Raw genomic sequence first — 15,960 nt, 5'->3', positions numbered from 1 at the left:
AATGTTTGAGTCCCCCACCCCCATTCGTATGTTGAAGCCCCATCCCCCAGTGGGATGGTATTTGGAGGTGGGGCATTGGGAAGTGATAAGATTTTGATGAGGTCCTGAAGGTTGGGCCCCTATAATGGGATTACTTCCCTTATAAGAAGAGACACCAGAAAACTAAAGCAGGGTCTCGAAGAGATATTTGCACACCTGCGTTCATAGCAGCACCATTCATAACAGCCAAAAGGTGGAAGCAACCCAAGTGTCCATTGACAGATGATGGATAAAAAAAAGAGTGGTCCGTACCCACTAATGGAATGTTATCCAGCCCTAAAAAGGAAGGAAATCCTGACATATGCTACAATGTGGATGAACCTTGAGGACATGATGCTCAGTGAAAGAAGCCAGACGCAGGACAAATACTGTGTGATCCCACTCACAGGAGGTCCCTAGAGAGTCAGATCCACAGAAACAGGAAGTAGATGGTGGGGGCCAGGGGCTGGGGGAGGGGATGGGGAGTGAGTGTTTCATGGGGACAGAGTTTCAGTTTGGGAAGATGAGAAAGTTCTGGAGATGGAGGGTGGGGACGGTTGCCCAACAATATGAATGTACTTAATGCCACTGAGCTGTGCACTTAAAAATGGTTAAGATGGTCAGTTTTATGTTATGCATATTTGACCACAATTAAATTTTTTAAAAAAATCCTTGGGTGTAAAAGAAAAAAAGCTGGGCCGCATAAAAACTATGTGAAATAAAAAAGGAGACAGCTGCTTTGCCTAAAGACCATTTATTTGCCACAGCTAGCTCCACCTCATGGTTTTTAGTGGTTCAGGTGTTCAGTTTTAGTGGTTCAGTGGCTGTTTAACAGCCCATCCAATGACTGTGCTGGACATGCAGGCATTGTGGCTCTGTCTTGATAGAAAAACCCTCAGGGTTCTACAAAGTCGTCCACCAGGGCTGATGGAAAAAAAAAAAGTAATGGGACAATCTCTTAAATGCATGCATGCCACTTTGAACGAAAGGGCTAATAAAAAGAATGCAAATACAAACACCGGCACAGTCAGAAAATAATAAATAAGCAAAGCTCCGTGTGTGGCTTGTTCTTTTTAAAGAAACAGTCAGGGAGGTGGTGTTTGGGTAACCTTGCGAATGCACAAAACGCATACCCGAGTTGTAGGAGTTGCACGCTTTAAAATCGTTCATTATCGGTTATGTCAATTTCACCTCGGTTAAAAAAATAAATAAAACCAACGTTACCAACCAAAATACATGACCAAACTCACTCGATGGAAAGGGGTGTAAGGAACGGGTGAGGCTGCGGGCTTTTAGGAAAGCAAATACAAAATTAAGGAGCCAGGAGTTCGCGCTGGAACCGGCTTTGGGCGAGAAGAGCGCGCGCCCCCTGCTGGTGACGTGGCCGCATTGCGCCGTGTTCTTGCCCTTGGCGTTGAGAGGCCGAGGGTGGATGGAAACTAATAAATATGCTCCAGAAGCCCCCCCACCCCCAGAGGAACAATGCGATGTCTTCCTTTCACTGACACCATAACCTTATTTGTCAATCGTGTACCAACCAACGTTCGTGATAGAAACGCTCGTTGAGCAGAACGGACCGTAAATATAATCAGCCCCTTAAATGATGGGCATTTGGATGGTTCCAGAATTTTGCACATCATCAGCAGTGTGCTCCATGAGCGCCTTCGTCCCTACACCTCCGATCGTCTGCGATTCCCTTGGGAGAGATTCCCAAAGAGTTTGGGCGTCGTACATTTCCATCCCCTGACGCCCCATCTAGGGACTGAATGTCTGCCCCGCCCACCCCATTCATATGTTGAAACCTAATCCAGAAGGTGATGTATTAGGAGGCGGGGCCTTTGGGAGGTGATTAGGTCCTGGGGGTGGAGCCTTCCTGAAGGAGATTGGCACCCTTATAAAGGGACCCGGGAGCGCTTCCTCGCCCCTTCTGCCGTGTGAGGACACAGAAGGCACCACCCAGGAACCACACACCAAATCTGCTGGCGCCTTGATCTTGGACTCAGCCTCCAGAACCGTGAGAAACCAATGCCGCAGGGTCTATGGTGATCTTTACAGCAGCCTGAACAGACCGAGTCGGCCCCCAACACACAGTGGGCCTGACCAGTCGTCGCCTTCTGCGACCTGTTTTGGGAATAATCAGAGCGCAGGCCCTACCTCTCGGTCCCAGGCGAAGGGCCCTTTGTCGCCGGCCGTCTTGGCGATGGTGGTCCAGTTCTGTGGCTGGGAACTGCAGAGGGCCATGTCGGCCGTCAGGGAGTACGTGTACGTGAACAGCCCGTTCACCTCCAGCAGGACGTACTCGGCCTCGACCACCTCCTGGAACTTTCCTTCCCTCCACCTGGGACACACCAAGCACAGGCGAGGCTGCTGGGGGGCCGTCGCGGGAGGGGGGGAGGCTGGGGGCCCTGCTGTGTTGTGAGACCATCTGGGGGTGGTGGGAGGTGGCAGAGCAGGGCAGGGCCACCCCCCCACCAGGCTGACACTTCTGGGACAGTCATCGCGAATATGCAGTGGCAGGTGGGGACAGGACACTGACGGGGTCGGGGTTGGGGACTGGGGGTTGCTTATTTTTTGACACCTGCCAACATTCCAGAGGTATACATTTAGGGCGGTGAATTAGGGTTGTTCTAAATCCTTATTTGGGGGGGAATTCCTTGGTGGTCCAGTGGTTAGGGGTCCAGGCTTCCGTAGCCGCGGACCCGGGTTCCATCCCTGGAGGGGGAACTAAGGTCCCCGCAAGACGCGGGAGCCAAAAAAAAAAAAAACCCAAAACTTATTTTTGGATGCACGTTTGTCTCCTGCCAGGTTGGGGCTTACACCCCTCTTCTGATGGGACCCTTCCCTTGTTCCTCACCCCAGGCCGGCAGGCACCCCACCACGTGGCAGCTCTGAGTTAGGGGCATGCCCGGCCCACAGTCTCACCTGGGTGTGGGACTGAGGCCACGAGGAGCTAACACGTGACGTTCTAATGAACCTAAGTGTTGCCACCTGTGAGTGGCTTCTGCTGCCGTTCAGTCCGTCAACAACTATTTAGTGCAGCGGTCCGCCGGGGGTGGGGTGGGGATGGGGACGGAATGAAGGAAGACAGAATCCACGGAAGGGGGCAGAGCGAGTGGCACGGCCTGAAATGTGTCCCCCAAATTCCTATGTGAAGCCCTAACCCCCAGCGCGACTGGATCTGGAGGTGGGCCTTTAACGAGGCAATCGAAGTCGAGTGACGTCATAAGGGTGGGCCCTGAGGCCACGGGAAGTGGCAGCCTCTGCGGCCAAGGAGAGAGGCCTGGGGGAAGCAGCCTGCCCACACCTTGCACTTGGACTTCTGGCCTCTAGGACTGTGAGAAAGTCAAGGTCTGCTGTTTAAGCCCCCCAGTCTGTGGTGTTTTGTTAAGGCCGCCGAGCTAAGACGGGGAAGGGGAGGGGATGTGTGAGCTGAGAGCTACCGAGGGAAAAGGCAGGGAGAGGATGCGGCCAGAGCAAAGGGGTGGAGACGGCTCTGGGGGCTTGAGATGATGGTGAGGGCGGCGGGGGGCTGGCGGGGTGGGGGACTGGGGGTGGGTCCTCACAGCTCCACCACCGGCTTCCATGGGGTGTCGTAGTAGACGAGGATGGGGCAGCCCAGCTTCTCGTAGTGGTAAGGCACCTCCAGGTCCTCCGTGGCCTTCTGACCCCGGAAGTTGGGGTCGTAGGCTTCCCTGTGGGAGAGCAGAACACAGACATGGGCGAGCTCCCGCCAGGCGTCCGGACGTCCACCCACCCACAGCCCGCTTCTTCCCTGCACATGGGGTCACGATCATGGAGGCGTGTCTGAACGGGGGATTCAGAGCCATGGTCGAAATGACCTTGGGACCCCTGCGGTGGTTGACATTCCGGGTCCACTTAGCTGGGCCACAGCACCTCGACTGTGGTCAGATGTGATTCTGGGTGTTTCTGTGAGGCTCTTCTTTGGGGCAGAGGTTAATATTGAAATCAGTAAAGCAGTGCTCTCCCTAATGTGGGTGCAGCTGGAGGCCTGAGTAGAACAAACATGAGCCTCCCCCAGCAAGAAAGAAGTCGGCCTGCGGATGGCCTTGAACTAGAACTGCAACTCTTCCCTGAGCTGCCAGCCCCCAGCCTCCCCCATCAGACTGTGGACTCACCAGACCTCCACAGTCCGGGAACCAAGTCCTTAAAATAAATCTCTGTCTCTCTGTGTCTCTCCGTCTCACACACACATCCTGTGGCTTCTCTCTCTCTGGAGACTCTGACTCACACACTCTCATGCCCCCGGGCACTCTGGCTGCAGCCTCACTGGTTGGCAAGTCCTGCAGCGCCAGTTTCTGTCTCGGCCGTGGGTCTGGATGGGGGACGGACTCTTGGCTTGTGTTGGAGGGGGGAGGGTCACGTCGTATAAGACCCACGAGTGTCTTCCCATGCCAGGGGGTTGGTGGTATGCACCAGTGTGGGAGGGGCTCTCTGTGCCGCCCTGCAGAGGGGGTCACCTTGGCCGGCCACCCCCTCCTGCCCCACTCCTGCTGGACAGTGTCTGGCCAACTCCGCTAGCTGGGATGAACAGGGGACCGGGCTCCAGGAGCTGGTGGCAGGCTGGGGAGGGGTCTGAAGGCTGGCCCAGCAGGTGGCAGAGCCTGGGCAGACCTGGGCCAGGGGCCCTGCCACATCACACTTGATTCCCTGAAGGCCCAGCCACCTTCCCTACCTGTCTGCTCGCTCCCTCGGATTCCTTGTGGGCTGGATATCAATTGGCAGGGTATCAATTTTAAAATGATTCTTTTTTTCCTTTCTTCAAAAAAAATTTTTTTTCTTTTCCATTATGGTTTAAAAGTGATTCTTGGGACTTCCCTGGCGGTCCAGCGGTTAAGACTCTGAGCTTCCACTGCAGGGAGTTTCAATCCCTGGTGGGGGAACTAAGATTCTGCATGCTGGCGCGGTGCGGCCAAATACATAAATAAAAATTTAAATAATGATTCTTGATTCACCTTTGGCTCATGCACACCAAATGGTCATGTGTGTGTGGGGGGGCTCACCTCTCAATGACGTAGCTGTAGTTGTCCTGAAGGGCCACGGGGTCGAGGACGCCATTGTAACAGGCTGAGATTTCACTGCGAGCAACAAAAGATGGTGAGAAGCTTCCTGAACCCATGCGGGACCAAAGAATTGTGAATTGTTCCCTTTGACATATGTTATCTCCGCACTGGTTGGATTTTGAGCCCTTTCTTACTTTCTTGTTCTCCAAGATGCTCCAGGCTCATCTTGAATCTTCCCTGCCTGGCCTAGAATCAGCCACTTCGCCAAGGAGCCCTAATTCCTTGTATTGGAGAATGATGTTACACATGGAGATCTGGGAGCTGGGTGTCCTGACTTTTGAGGCAATCCTTTCCCTGTTTTTCTTTGTACTGTTACCATCTGTGCATGTATCCTTAAGCAACATGCAGTCATCCCTTGGTATCTGCAGGGGATTGGTCCAGGATCTGCCGTAGATAACAAAATTCGAGGATGCTCAAGTCCCATAGTGGGGGCCTCTGTATCCTCGGGTTCCACAACCACAGATTCAACCAACCACGAACTTAAACACGATCCATCCTTGGCTGGTTGAATCCGCGGATGCGGAACCTGCAGATACAAGGGCTGACTAGTTTATTTTTGCCTGATTTTGGATTTTTTTTTTTTTTTCTGTACCACCCAGCTTGTGGGATCTTAGTTCCCCAACCAGGGATGGAACCTGTGCCCCTTGCAGTGGAAGTGCAGAGTCCTAACCCCTGGACTGCCAGGGAATTCCCCTGATTTTGGACTTTTAAGACTAGAATCATGCTATGTATTCTTTTGATTCCATGCCCACATTTGTACGATCCATCCAGGCAATTCTGCCCCGTTTGTTTTCACTGCTGTGACATTCTGTTGTATCAAAACCCTGCACTTGGTTTACCCATCCTTCTGTCGATGGACATTTCAGTTGGCCTGCTTCCAGCTTGGAGCTATTCAGAATAATGCTGCTGAGAACATTCTGGAACCTAGATCAGTGCAGATGTGCATGAGTGGACTTGCTGGTGGAAAGAAGTGCTTTCCAAAGCAGCCAAAAAATGTACATGCCCACCAGCAATGTCTGGGGGTTCCTGAGGCTGCCAGGGGGTTCCCATCCTTATAGTACTACCTTCCAGGCTTTGTCAATTCTGCCATGCTTGTGCTGAATATCGGTCTCTAACGTAGCTTTCATTTTCATTTTCCTATTGAAATTGACCACTTTTTCAGCACCTTTTTGTGTTTATCAGCCTTTTCCCCCCCACCTTTTTTTGGGAGTGCCTGCTCAAGCCTTTTGCCCATTTTTTCTATACGTTTGTCTTTTTTTTTTTTTCTAATTCGTAGGAATTCTTTATAAATTCTGGATACAAGTCCTTTTTTAGTTACACGTGTGGCAAATACCTTTCCCACTCTCTTCATGGCAGCAGCTTTGAAAAGATTGTTTTAAAGACTTTCCTGCCATATGTTCTAAATATTGATACATCATTTATTTATTTAATTATTTTTTTAAAAAATTTATTTATTTTATTTATTTTTGGTTATGTTGGGTCTTTGTTGCTGAGCACAGGCTTTCTCTAGTTGGGTGAGCAGGGGCTACTCTTCATTGCGTTGCATGGGCCTCTCACTATCGCGGCCTCTCTTGTTGCGGAGCACAGGCTCCAGATGCGCGGGCTCAGTAGTTGTGGCGCATGGGCTCACTCGCTTCGTGGCATGTGGGATCCTCCCAGACAAGGGCTCGAACCCGTGTCCCCTGCATTGGCAGGCGGACTCTTAGCCACTGCGCCACCAGGGAAGTCCCTGATACATCATTTATTGACTCAATAAAGTGTTTCCCTTTTGGGGAGAAAATCTGGTAAAACCGTCACTTGACTTTATTATTGCCCCATGCAGTGGAGCGCTGAGGCTGGCTTTTACCAGCTCCGAGAGCCAGCTGTTATATCCTCAGGAGTTTCATGAGCCAGTAGAGACTCACTTTGGTAGCGATTTATAGGCTCCATGGGAGCATTTACACCACGGGAATTGGCAAATGCTACAAATCAGGGCTCCCCCAGAACTGACTGTTGCCCATTTGCTGGCACACCACCACCCTAAGGGGAAAACATGTGGCAGTTTGGCCAGTCTTCAGGGGTTCTTCCTTTCTTTTTCTTGGTTTCTCATGGCTGCGTTCCCTGCAGTAACTATGGATCCTGGAGGCAAAGTTCCTCAAATTTTCAGCAGGCGATTAAACCCAAAATCTCTGAGCAGTTTTATAAATTTATTTATTTAATTTATTTATTTTTGGCTGCATTGGGTCTTCGTTGCTGTGCACGGGCTTTCTCTAGTTGCGGTGAGTGGGGGCTACTCTTCGTTGCGGTGCGTGGGCTTCTCATTGCGGTGGCCTCTCTTGTTGCGGAGCACGGGCTCTAGACACGCGGGCTTCAGTAGTTGTGGCACGCAGGCTCAGTAGTTGTGGTTTGTGGGCTCTAGAGCGCAGGCTCAGTAGTTGTGGCGCACAGGCTGAGTTGCTCTGCGGCATGTGGGATCTTCCCGGACCAGGGCTCGAACCCGTGTCCCCTGCATTGGCAGGCGGGTTCTTAACCACTGCGCCACCAGGGAAGCCCTCTCTGAGCAATTTTAATCAAAATGAGGAACTCAGGGACTAAAAGGGAGAAAGGGAATGAGCAAAGGATGAGGGAGCAGGGAGAACATGTAAATTTCACCAAGTCGGTGGGGGAGGGGCAGCCACCCACTGTAGACTCTAACTTAATCTGTTAGGATTAATTACTGAGTTGTTCGTTATGGAAATGTTAAACATATGCAAAAGCAGACAGAGTAGTGTCACCCGATTTTAGCAGCTGTGAAGTAATGGTGACCATCTCATCCAGTCCCCACTCCCCACCTCGCCACCCCCCACTTCTCCCCTCCCCACCCCAATATCGACATACTCACTTCTGAATGACGATCTTCTTCTCCAGGTCACAACCGACTGAAATGAGGGCTGTCTGCAGCGGCGGGGGGATGTGGGGGGGAGAGACAAGGCAGGGATGGGGATGCTGACCCCGGTCAGCGAGCGCACCATGAAAGCCCACGAGGGGGCGCACTTGACGCAGCAGGGACCAGAAACCCTGCGCCTGGGTCGCAATGCGGTGTCCAGGTGCCTGGGACTCACAGAGTCAAGCCCTAAGAGCCTGCCTGATCTATGGGGCACCGCTAAGGTCCCGCCATCTGATAACCCCCAGCTAGTACACCTGCTCCGAGGTTGGTGAGTCCTGAGGCACAGCCCTGGGGGAAGACGATGGGGAAGGGGCAGTGACCTTGGCAACCAGGGCAGAATCACCTCCATTTCCAGAAACTGAGTGTGACCTTAGCCAGCCCCTAGGGGACAAGCCAGCCAAGGCCTGCTGTCATCAGTCTTAACACTAAGGACAAAGAGTATGGGACAGCAAAAGTTTTGGTCATACCAGTGGCTTAAGGTCCAAGCATGAAATTTCTTTGTTGGCTATGTCCAGAGTGATGGTTGATATTGTGGGTCTCTTTATGCTGCAAGGCAATGGGAGTGTGTGTTATTGCAGTAAAAAGCATCAACAACCCACCCATTCATTTATCTATCCATCCACCCATCCATCCATCCATCCATCCACCCATCCATCCACCCACCCACCCATCCATCCATCCATCCATCCATCCATCCATCCATCCATCCATCCATCCACCCATCCATCCATTTCTCCGTTCATTCATTCATCTGTTCATCCAGTCGGTCCAGAATATTGACCAAGAACGTCTGCTCACACATGGTGGCACCACCCTCCCTCTAGTTTCTACCTCTTCCTGAGTCAGTTTTGTTAATTTATATATAATTACTTATTGAAAAGAGCATCTGAGCCCCAGTTTTATTATCACCTAGCTGCATATAATGTTTTCTCATTGTTCTTTTAACAGGTTCGGTATCCATACTTTTATTTTCATTTTTCATTCCTTTTGTTCATTTTAATTCTGTCTTTTCTCCATCAGGATTGTGGTGTCTTCTGAAGAACCAGCTTTATCTTACATCTTGACTCTATGCTGTCTTTTTGTTCTCTATTTAATACATCCCAGATTGTATCATGGTTCATTCCCTTCCCATAATTTCTTTTTGTTGTCCCCCTAGTTCCTTATGTTAAATATTTAGTTTATTTATCACTAGGTCCATTTTTTTTCCTCATAATAAAAGTGCTTGGGCTATACATTTTTTCTCTGAATATATTTGAACTGAATTCTTTGATTCAGAGGTTATTTACAAGCTGTTTCTTTTACATATATATAATTTTTTGAGAAACTACCATTTGTAAAGAGTTTTTAAAAACATTTATTTTATTGAAGTATAGTTAATTTACAAAGTTGTGTTAATTTCTGCTGTACAGCAAAGTGATTCAGTTATACATATATATATATATATATTCTTTTTTTTTAAATGTATTTATTTTATTTATTTATTTTTGGCTGTGTTGGGTCTTCATTGCTGCGCTTGGGCTTTCTCTAGTTGCCGCGAGCGGGCTTCTCACTGCGGTGGCTTCTCTTGCTGTGGAGCATGGGCTCTAGGCGCGCGGGCTTCAGTAGTGTGGCTTGCGGTCTCTAGAGCGCGGGCTCAGTAGTTGTGGTGCACGGGCTTAGTTGCTCCGTGGCATGTGGGATCTTCCTGGACCAGGGCTTGAACCCGTGTCCCCTGCATTGCCAGGTGGATTCTTAACCACTGCGCCACCAGGGAAGCCCTGTATATATATTCTTTTTCAGATTCTTTTCCATTATGGTGTATCACAGGATATTGAATCTAGTTCTTGTGCTATACAGTAGGGCCTTGTTGTCTACCCATCCTATATATAATAGTTTGCATCTGCTAACCCCAAACTCCCAACCCATCCCTCCCCCTTTGCAACCACAAGTCTGTTCTCTATATCTGAGTCTGTTTCTATTTCATAAATAAGTCCATTTGTGTCACAGTTTAGATTCCACAAATAAGTGATATCATATGGTATTTGTCTCTCTGTAAGAGTTTAATCATTCTTGCCTTACTGCCCTTGGAGTGGGGGAATCTGGATCTCGGCCCTGATTCCTTGGCTCCTGCTAAGGGGACACCCTGGGGCCACCCACCCACATCCGGGTGATGACATACCTGGAGGTGAAGTTGGGGTCAGCCCTGCCCCAGTGCTGCTGCTGTCTCAGTGAAATGTTCTGCAGAAGCAAGAGAGAAAATGCAACTACAACAGTGGAACAGCCCAGGGTGGTCCCACAATCAGGGTTCAGGAGAGATGGAGGGCAGGATGGGGGTGTTGGGAGGAGGAACCCGGGAGCCATCCAGCCTGCCTCTGGTTCTAAGCCTGTGAAAGGCTTCTGGAAGCTCATGGGAATGACCCCCCTTCTCCAAGCTCCCTGCCTTTGTCCCGGGGACCCACAGTGGGGCGTGACTTAGTTTCCCCTCCCACTTAGCTGTGAGGTGACATGCTCTGATCCAAAGAGTTTGTTGTGGTCTGGGGTCAAGTCCCAACTCCCTGGTGTGACTGTGAGGCCTGGCTCTGCCCTATGAATCCCCCAGACCCATATTTGGCCAAGACCCTCCCGGTGGCCCTGGTTTGCCTCCTGATGCCTGGGTTTACCCAGCTCACTCAGGTCTCATGCCCTCCCCGGGTGGGTCAGGCTCCCCGCCACATCCTCCTTGCCCCTTCTGTGTGACATCTGATGCCCTCACTCTCTGGGGGACTGCGGCCTGCCTGGGGTGGGGGAGGGGCAGGGGCTGTGTCCCCTCAAAATTCCGCAGCACCTTATCTGGGTGTGTGTAAGGAAGGGAAGCAGGAAGGAGGTCCAATGAGGGACACTGTGGGGCGGCTGGACCTGGCCCAGTCGGTCAAGGCCGAGCCCCTCTCCCCCCTCTCCTGTTGATCCAGGTTTGGGGGGGAGGGGGAGGGGCGAGCTCACCAGTCTGTGCTTGGTGTTCCCTTCGTAGGTGTAGCCGTCCTCGTAGATGACAGCCTGCAGCCCCAGGGAATGGGGGTTGCTCACCATCACCTGGGGGCGGGATGGGAGACACACGCGCTGTACGGCGCCAGCAGGCGTGGCGGGGAGCAGCTGAGGGCGCACCCACAGGTGACCCCAGTCCCCCTTCAAACTGAAGACCCAGCTTGCTCTGCAAACGCAGCTGCCGGCTCCATCCCCAAATGTGCCCCCCCCCCCGCCCCCGTGTCATCCACACCCCCTAACTGTGGCTCTGAGTCCCGTTGTGCAGACAGCCTGGGGTTGCAGCCCTGCAAGACCCAGAGCTGTCCCTGGTGCGCGGAGGGGCCCGTCCTGCGGGGCGGGGGGAAGGGGGGGTGATGAGAGAGCACAAGGCAAGAGCCAGAGCCAGCCTGGCGCCCCCTCGCGGGCCCTGGTCCCAGCGGGCTAGACGTCCCCTTGAATCCTTACACTGGCCCACCCCCCTGTTTTCAGCTTGATTGTTTGCACCCAAGAGTCCAGGCTTGGACATGTGGGTTTCAGGTCCAGGAACGCCCACTGCTTTTCAGGCATCCCCTCCAGGCGGGAAGCCGGCTCTGGCTGAGCTGAGAGGAAAAGGCATTTTTGGAAAGGTTCTGGGGCAGCTCGGAAGAAGGGTGGAGAGCCGGCACAGAGCTAGTGGGAAAGGAGGCTGGGCCGGCACATGGACAGCCACGGCCAGGCACGTGGACACTGTTGAGGAGGAAGAGGAGTTTCTAGGGGGCTTCCTGAGTGAGTGTTTCTTCCGGGAGGATGCCAGGGAACTTCCAGAGCCTGGGAGTTGTGGGCACAGGACGTGAGGCCAAGGGTGCGAGGGATGCCGGGTATCAGCAACACTTGTCGAGCAGATAAAGCGTCCTCACTAGTGGGACTGGTGATGTGCTGGGCCGGGGTATCATGAGGGCCGTCAGCTCCAGCTCACTGTTCATATCAATGGTATACATTTTATTTTCAAATTCTCCCTGCAGAAGTTCCACCTAGTTAGAAATGAAAAAAAAAAAAAATCCATCAGTCAATCATTCAATCAATCAAATCAAGCCTCTGTTCCCCAAACTACAGGGCAAGTGGTCAGTGGCAGGAGGGGGTTCCCCAGGGATGGAACCTTCCAGTCTCTCGGGTGCAGCAGCCTGGGCTGTCACTCAAGCCACTGTCTTCCCCGCTAGACCCTGCACCCGCAGAAGACCCTCAAGGTTCCGCCCCCCCACCCCCACCCCGGACACAGCCCCTCTTCTCTCCAGAAGTACCCTGGCCCCTCCACTCCCCACCTGACTTCTGCAGTAATTGCCTCCTTGCTCGCGTTTCTTCCTAGAATTATTGCCAAGCGTGCATTCCTAGATGATATAATTTTTCTATTTGCGAACATTTTGTCTTTTTAAGTCTCTTTCAATCCACAGCATCCCCTCCATCCCCTTCCTTTTCATTTCTAGACGTCTTTGAAGGACGCAGACCGTGGGACCTGTAGATTTCCCACCGTCTGGATTTTCCTGGGGCAGATGGACACACGTTCCTATGTGCTCTGCCTTTTTGGCAGATTGGTGGCTGGATCCATCAGATCAGGGTGGGATCGAGTTGGCAAGACCCAGCGGGTGATTGATATTCCATAGGTGGCACGTAACGGCCCGCTGTCTCTCTTTTCCGACGCTGGGGTTGCCACAGGGCGATACCTTATCATTTTGTTTTCATATATTCACTGGAGTAATTTTATAAAGAGACCCTTTCCCTGTGCTATTTGCTGACCCAGTAGAAGGGTGTGAAGGAGAGGAGGAGAAATGCTTGCATCGTGCCTTTTATTTATCCCATTTTTAAGACAGTGGGTTGGTTGCCTGCCGTGCTAGGAGGGGAACCAGTAAGTTGCTTCTGATTCCAGGTCTGGGGTTGGCAAGGAATGACAAGATTAACTGAAACGTCTTGTCCTGGCAACAGGACTCATGACTGCCTGTGTGTATCCTGGTCTCCTGGTGAAGGCGGCATCTGCCAGGCTATTTACCCCGTCCAGACTCTATTCTTTAAAAGCAAATCGCTAAGGCCAGTCCACACTCAGGCAGGGGGCATTCAACGCCACCTCCTGGAGGGGAGAGTATGTACTTATGTTATTTGGGACTCTTCTGTGATGGAGAGGTGTCTCCCATCCCTTTATTTATTCAGTCATTTATTTACATCGGTATGGACTCGTGTATATTTATTTTATACTGTAGCTCATTATCCAATACTGTGTTATTTTTGTGACTCACAACTATTTCAGCTTTCATCCATAGGGTCTTGATATGCTACATCGTCGCTTTGTCTTTTTTGGTGGGGAAACACTACTTGCTAACGCCATCTTTCTCAGAACAGTTTCAGTGGCCAAATACTTGCATAAAAGCCTTGCTGTTGCTTCCTTTCTCTGTCTCTCATTCTCTCTCTCTTTTTTTTTTTAAATTTACTTATTTATTTATGGCTGTGTTGGGTCTTCGTTTCTGTGCGAGGGCTTTCTCTAGTTGCGGCAAGTGGAGGCCACTCTTCATCGCGGTGCGCGGGCCTCTCACTATCGCGGCCTCTCCTGTTGCGGAGCACAGGCTCCAGATGCGCAGGCTCAGTAATTGTGGCTCACGGGCCTAGTTGCTCCACGGCATGTGGGATCTTCCCAGACCAGGGCTCGAACCCGTGTCCCCTGCATTGGCAGGCAGATTCTCAACCACTGTGCCACCAGGGAAGCCCTCTCATTCTCTCTTTCTTTCGTTTTCCTGCACTTTGCATAAAACCAGCAATTCCCAGACATGCCAGACACGTGATTTCAAAGACCCACAGGAAAATGCTCAGGGCTGGGGATTGACATTTTTACTGTGGCAAGTAAAGAAAATAAGAAAAAAACCTGTTCCCATCTATTAGCACCATCATCTCATAAAAGGATGTTTTAGACAAAGTGTGTTTTATCGATAAACTGTACATGGCACAGTTGCCTTTCTTTTTTTTTCATTTCACTGATCACCATGGACTCAAAGGCCCTTTGGAAATGGACACTCTAACATCTTTCTGGAAATTAATCCACAGAGTCACGACCACATACTTTGCAGACATCAACTTGGAGTTGGGGATCCATGAGAATCGCCTGGATGTTCACGGGGCACTTCTGGAAATCAAAAGCTGGAAAGATTGAGTCAGGAAGCGGGGTCAGTATTTCAAGCATCCCCACGTCAGTGAACATCAGGACCGCCTCTTCGGACCAGATGTTTTGGTCTGCAAACTAAGAGAAAAATGACTTCTGAGGTCAGCTCATTCTCATTCTTTTTTGAGGATTTAACCTTTTTCTTATGATTCATATTTAAAGAAGGTAGACCAAAAAAAAAAAAAAAACCCAAACCCTAAGAAACCAAAAAACCGAGCAAAGTCATAAGTACACTTTGTTGAGGCGCCTACTCTTCAGTTGTAAAATTAATTAAAGTTACTGTTATATTATCACTATTGCCATTAAAAATATTATTACTATTTTAATAACTAGAGCAATTTCTTCAGAAAAAGGATCAGACAAAAGAAAAAAAAGAAAAAGAAAAAGAAAAAGGATCAGACATTTGAGAGGAAGACCATTATTCCTTACCAACCAGGCAGCACCGGGATTTTACCTACTTTGATTAGAGAACTTGACAGGATTCCCAGGCTACCATAGTATAAATGATTCTCCCGAGTTAAAACGGCCAGTTCGTTTTCATCTAGGGAAAACCAAACAAGACAGAACAAAAATTTAAACAAGCGTTGTTTCCATGGACAAAAATATAAAATATATTAAATATTAAAATTAGAAAATTACCCCAAATTCCATCATACAGACCAGGGGTCAGCAAATTTCTTCTTTAAAGGACGAGATGGGGACTTCCCTGGTGGCGCAGTCGTTAAGAATCTGCCTGCCAATGCAGGGGACATGGGATCAAGCCCTGGTCTGGGAAGATCCCCACATGCCACGGAGCAACTAAGCCCATGCGCCACAACTGCTGAGCCCGTGCGCCACAACTACTGAAGCCCGCGCGCCTAGAGCCCGTGCTCCGCAACAAGAGAAGCCACTGCAATGAGAAGCCCACGTACCGCAACGAAGAGTAGCCCCCGCTCGCTACAACTAGACAAAGCCCATGTGCAGCAACGAAGACCCAACACAGCCAAAATAAATAAATAAAAAACAAACAAACAAATAAATAAATAAAAGGAGAAAAAGGACGAGATGATAAGGATTTTCTGTTTTGCTGGTCATGTGATGTCTCTTACAAGTATTGGACCCTGCAAAAGCAGCTTATGGATAACTTGTAAATGGATAGGTGGAACTATGTGCCAATAAAACTTTATTTAAAAAAAACAAGTGGTGGGCTGGAATTGGCCCACGGGCCATGGTTTGCTGACCCCTGTTTTAGGTAACGACTGTTAGTAAACATCCTTTCCAGTAGTTTTATATATGTGGGGATTATATTCTGGGACCCTTCAAGCTGCTTTATATATATATTTTTTTTCATAGTACAAGTTCAGTTTATTTATTTATTTATTTTTTAATTGAAGTATAGTTGAAATATATTTTTCTTTCCTTCCATGTACATGAGTGTACTTGGCCCGTTGGCATTATGGTGCCTGGATGAACCGTAACTTATTTAACCAATGCTCCACTGATGGACATTGAGGTTGTTTCCAGTCTTTGGCAGATACAGAGTTCCAAGGAATGCAAGATATCATTAAAAGGTCTTATGAGAGAGGATGGCAAGATCCAATGTACATTTTTATTCTGTTTAAAAAAGACAGGGACTTCCCTGGTGGTTCAGTGGTAAAGAATCTGCCTTCCAACGCATGGGATGTGGGTTCGATCCCTGGTCAGGGAACTAAGATCTCACAGGCTGTGGGGCAACTAAGCCTGCGTGCCACAACTACAGAGCTCGCACGCCTCAACTAGAGAGTCTGAGTGCCACAAACCACAGAGCCCACGCGCTCTGG

The 15,960-nt window shown here is 50.1% G+C and overlaps 1 protein-coding gene across 1 annotated transcript in view; it reads right to left on the bottom strand.

Annotated features, from left to right (window-relative positions):
• CATSPERD (cation channel sperm associated auxiliary subunit delta) overlaps positions 1 to 15,960 on the bottom strand; it is a 42,986-nt gene that overhangs the window by 4,644 nt on the left and 22,382 nt on the right. Inside the window, exons 11-20 of the mRNA XM_082453312.1 lie at positions 14,620 to 14,702; positions 14,063 to 14,239; positions 11,880 to 11,993; positions 10,963 to 11,052; positions 10,163 to 10,221; positions 8,472 to 8,550; positions 7,960 to 8,012; positions 5,040 to 5,114; positions 3,582 to 3,710; positions 2,173 to 2,356 (exon numbers count right to left, since the gene is read on the bottom strand). Of these exons, the coding sequence (XP_082309438.1) occupies positions 2,173 to 2,356; positions 3,582 to 3,710; positions 5,040 to 5,114; positions 7,960 to 8,012; positions 8,472 to 8,550; positions 10,163 to 10,221; positions 10,963 to 11,052; positions 11,880 to 11,993; positions 14,063 to 14,239; positions 14,620 to 14,702 (1,043 nt within the window). The remainder of the gene's footprint in view (positions 1 to 2,172; positions 2,357 to 3,581; positions 3,711 to 5,039; positions 5,115 to 7,959; positions 8,013 to 8,471; positions 8,551 to 10,162; positions 10,222 to 10,962; positions 11,053 to 11,879; positions 11,994 to 14,062; positions 14,240 to 14,619; positions 14,703 to 15,960) is intronic.

This window comes from Balaenoptera physalus, assembly GCF_965194825.1.
Source record: "Balaenoptera physalus genome assembly, chromosome: 3".
Taxonomy (NCBI): Eukaryota; Metazoa; Chordata; class Mammalia; order Artiodactyla; family Balaenopteridae; genus Balaenoptera; species Balaenoptera physalus.
This window is presented reverse-complemented; position numbering and strand designations above follow the sequence as displayed.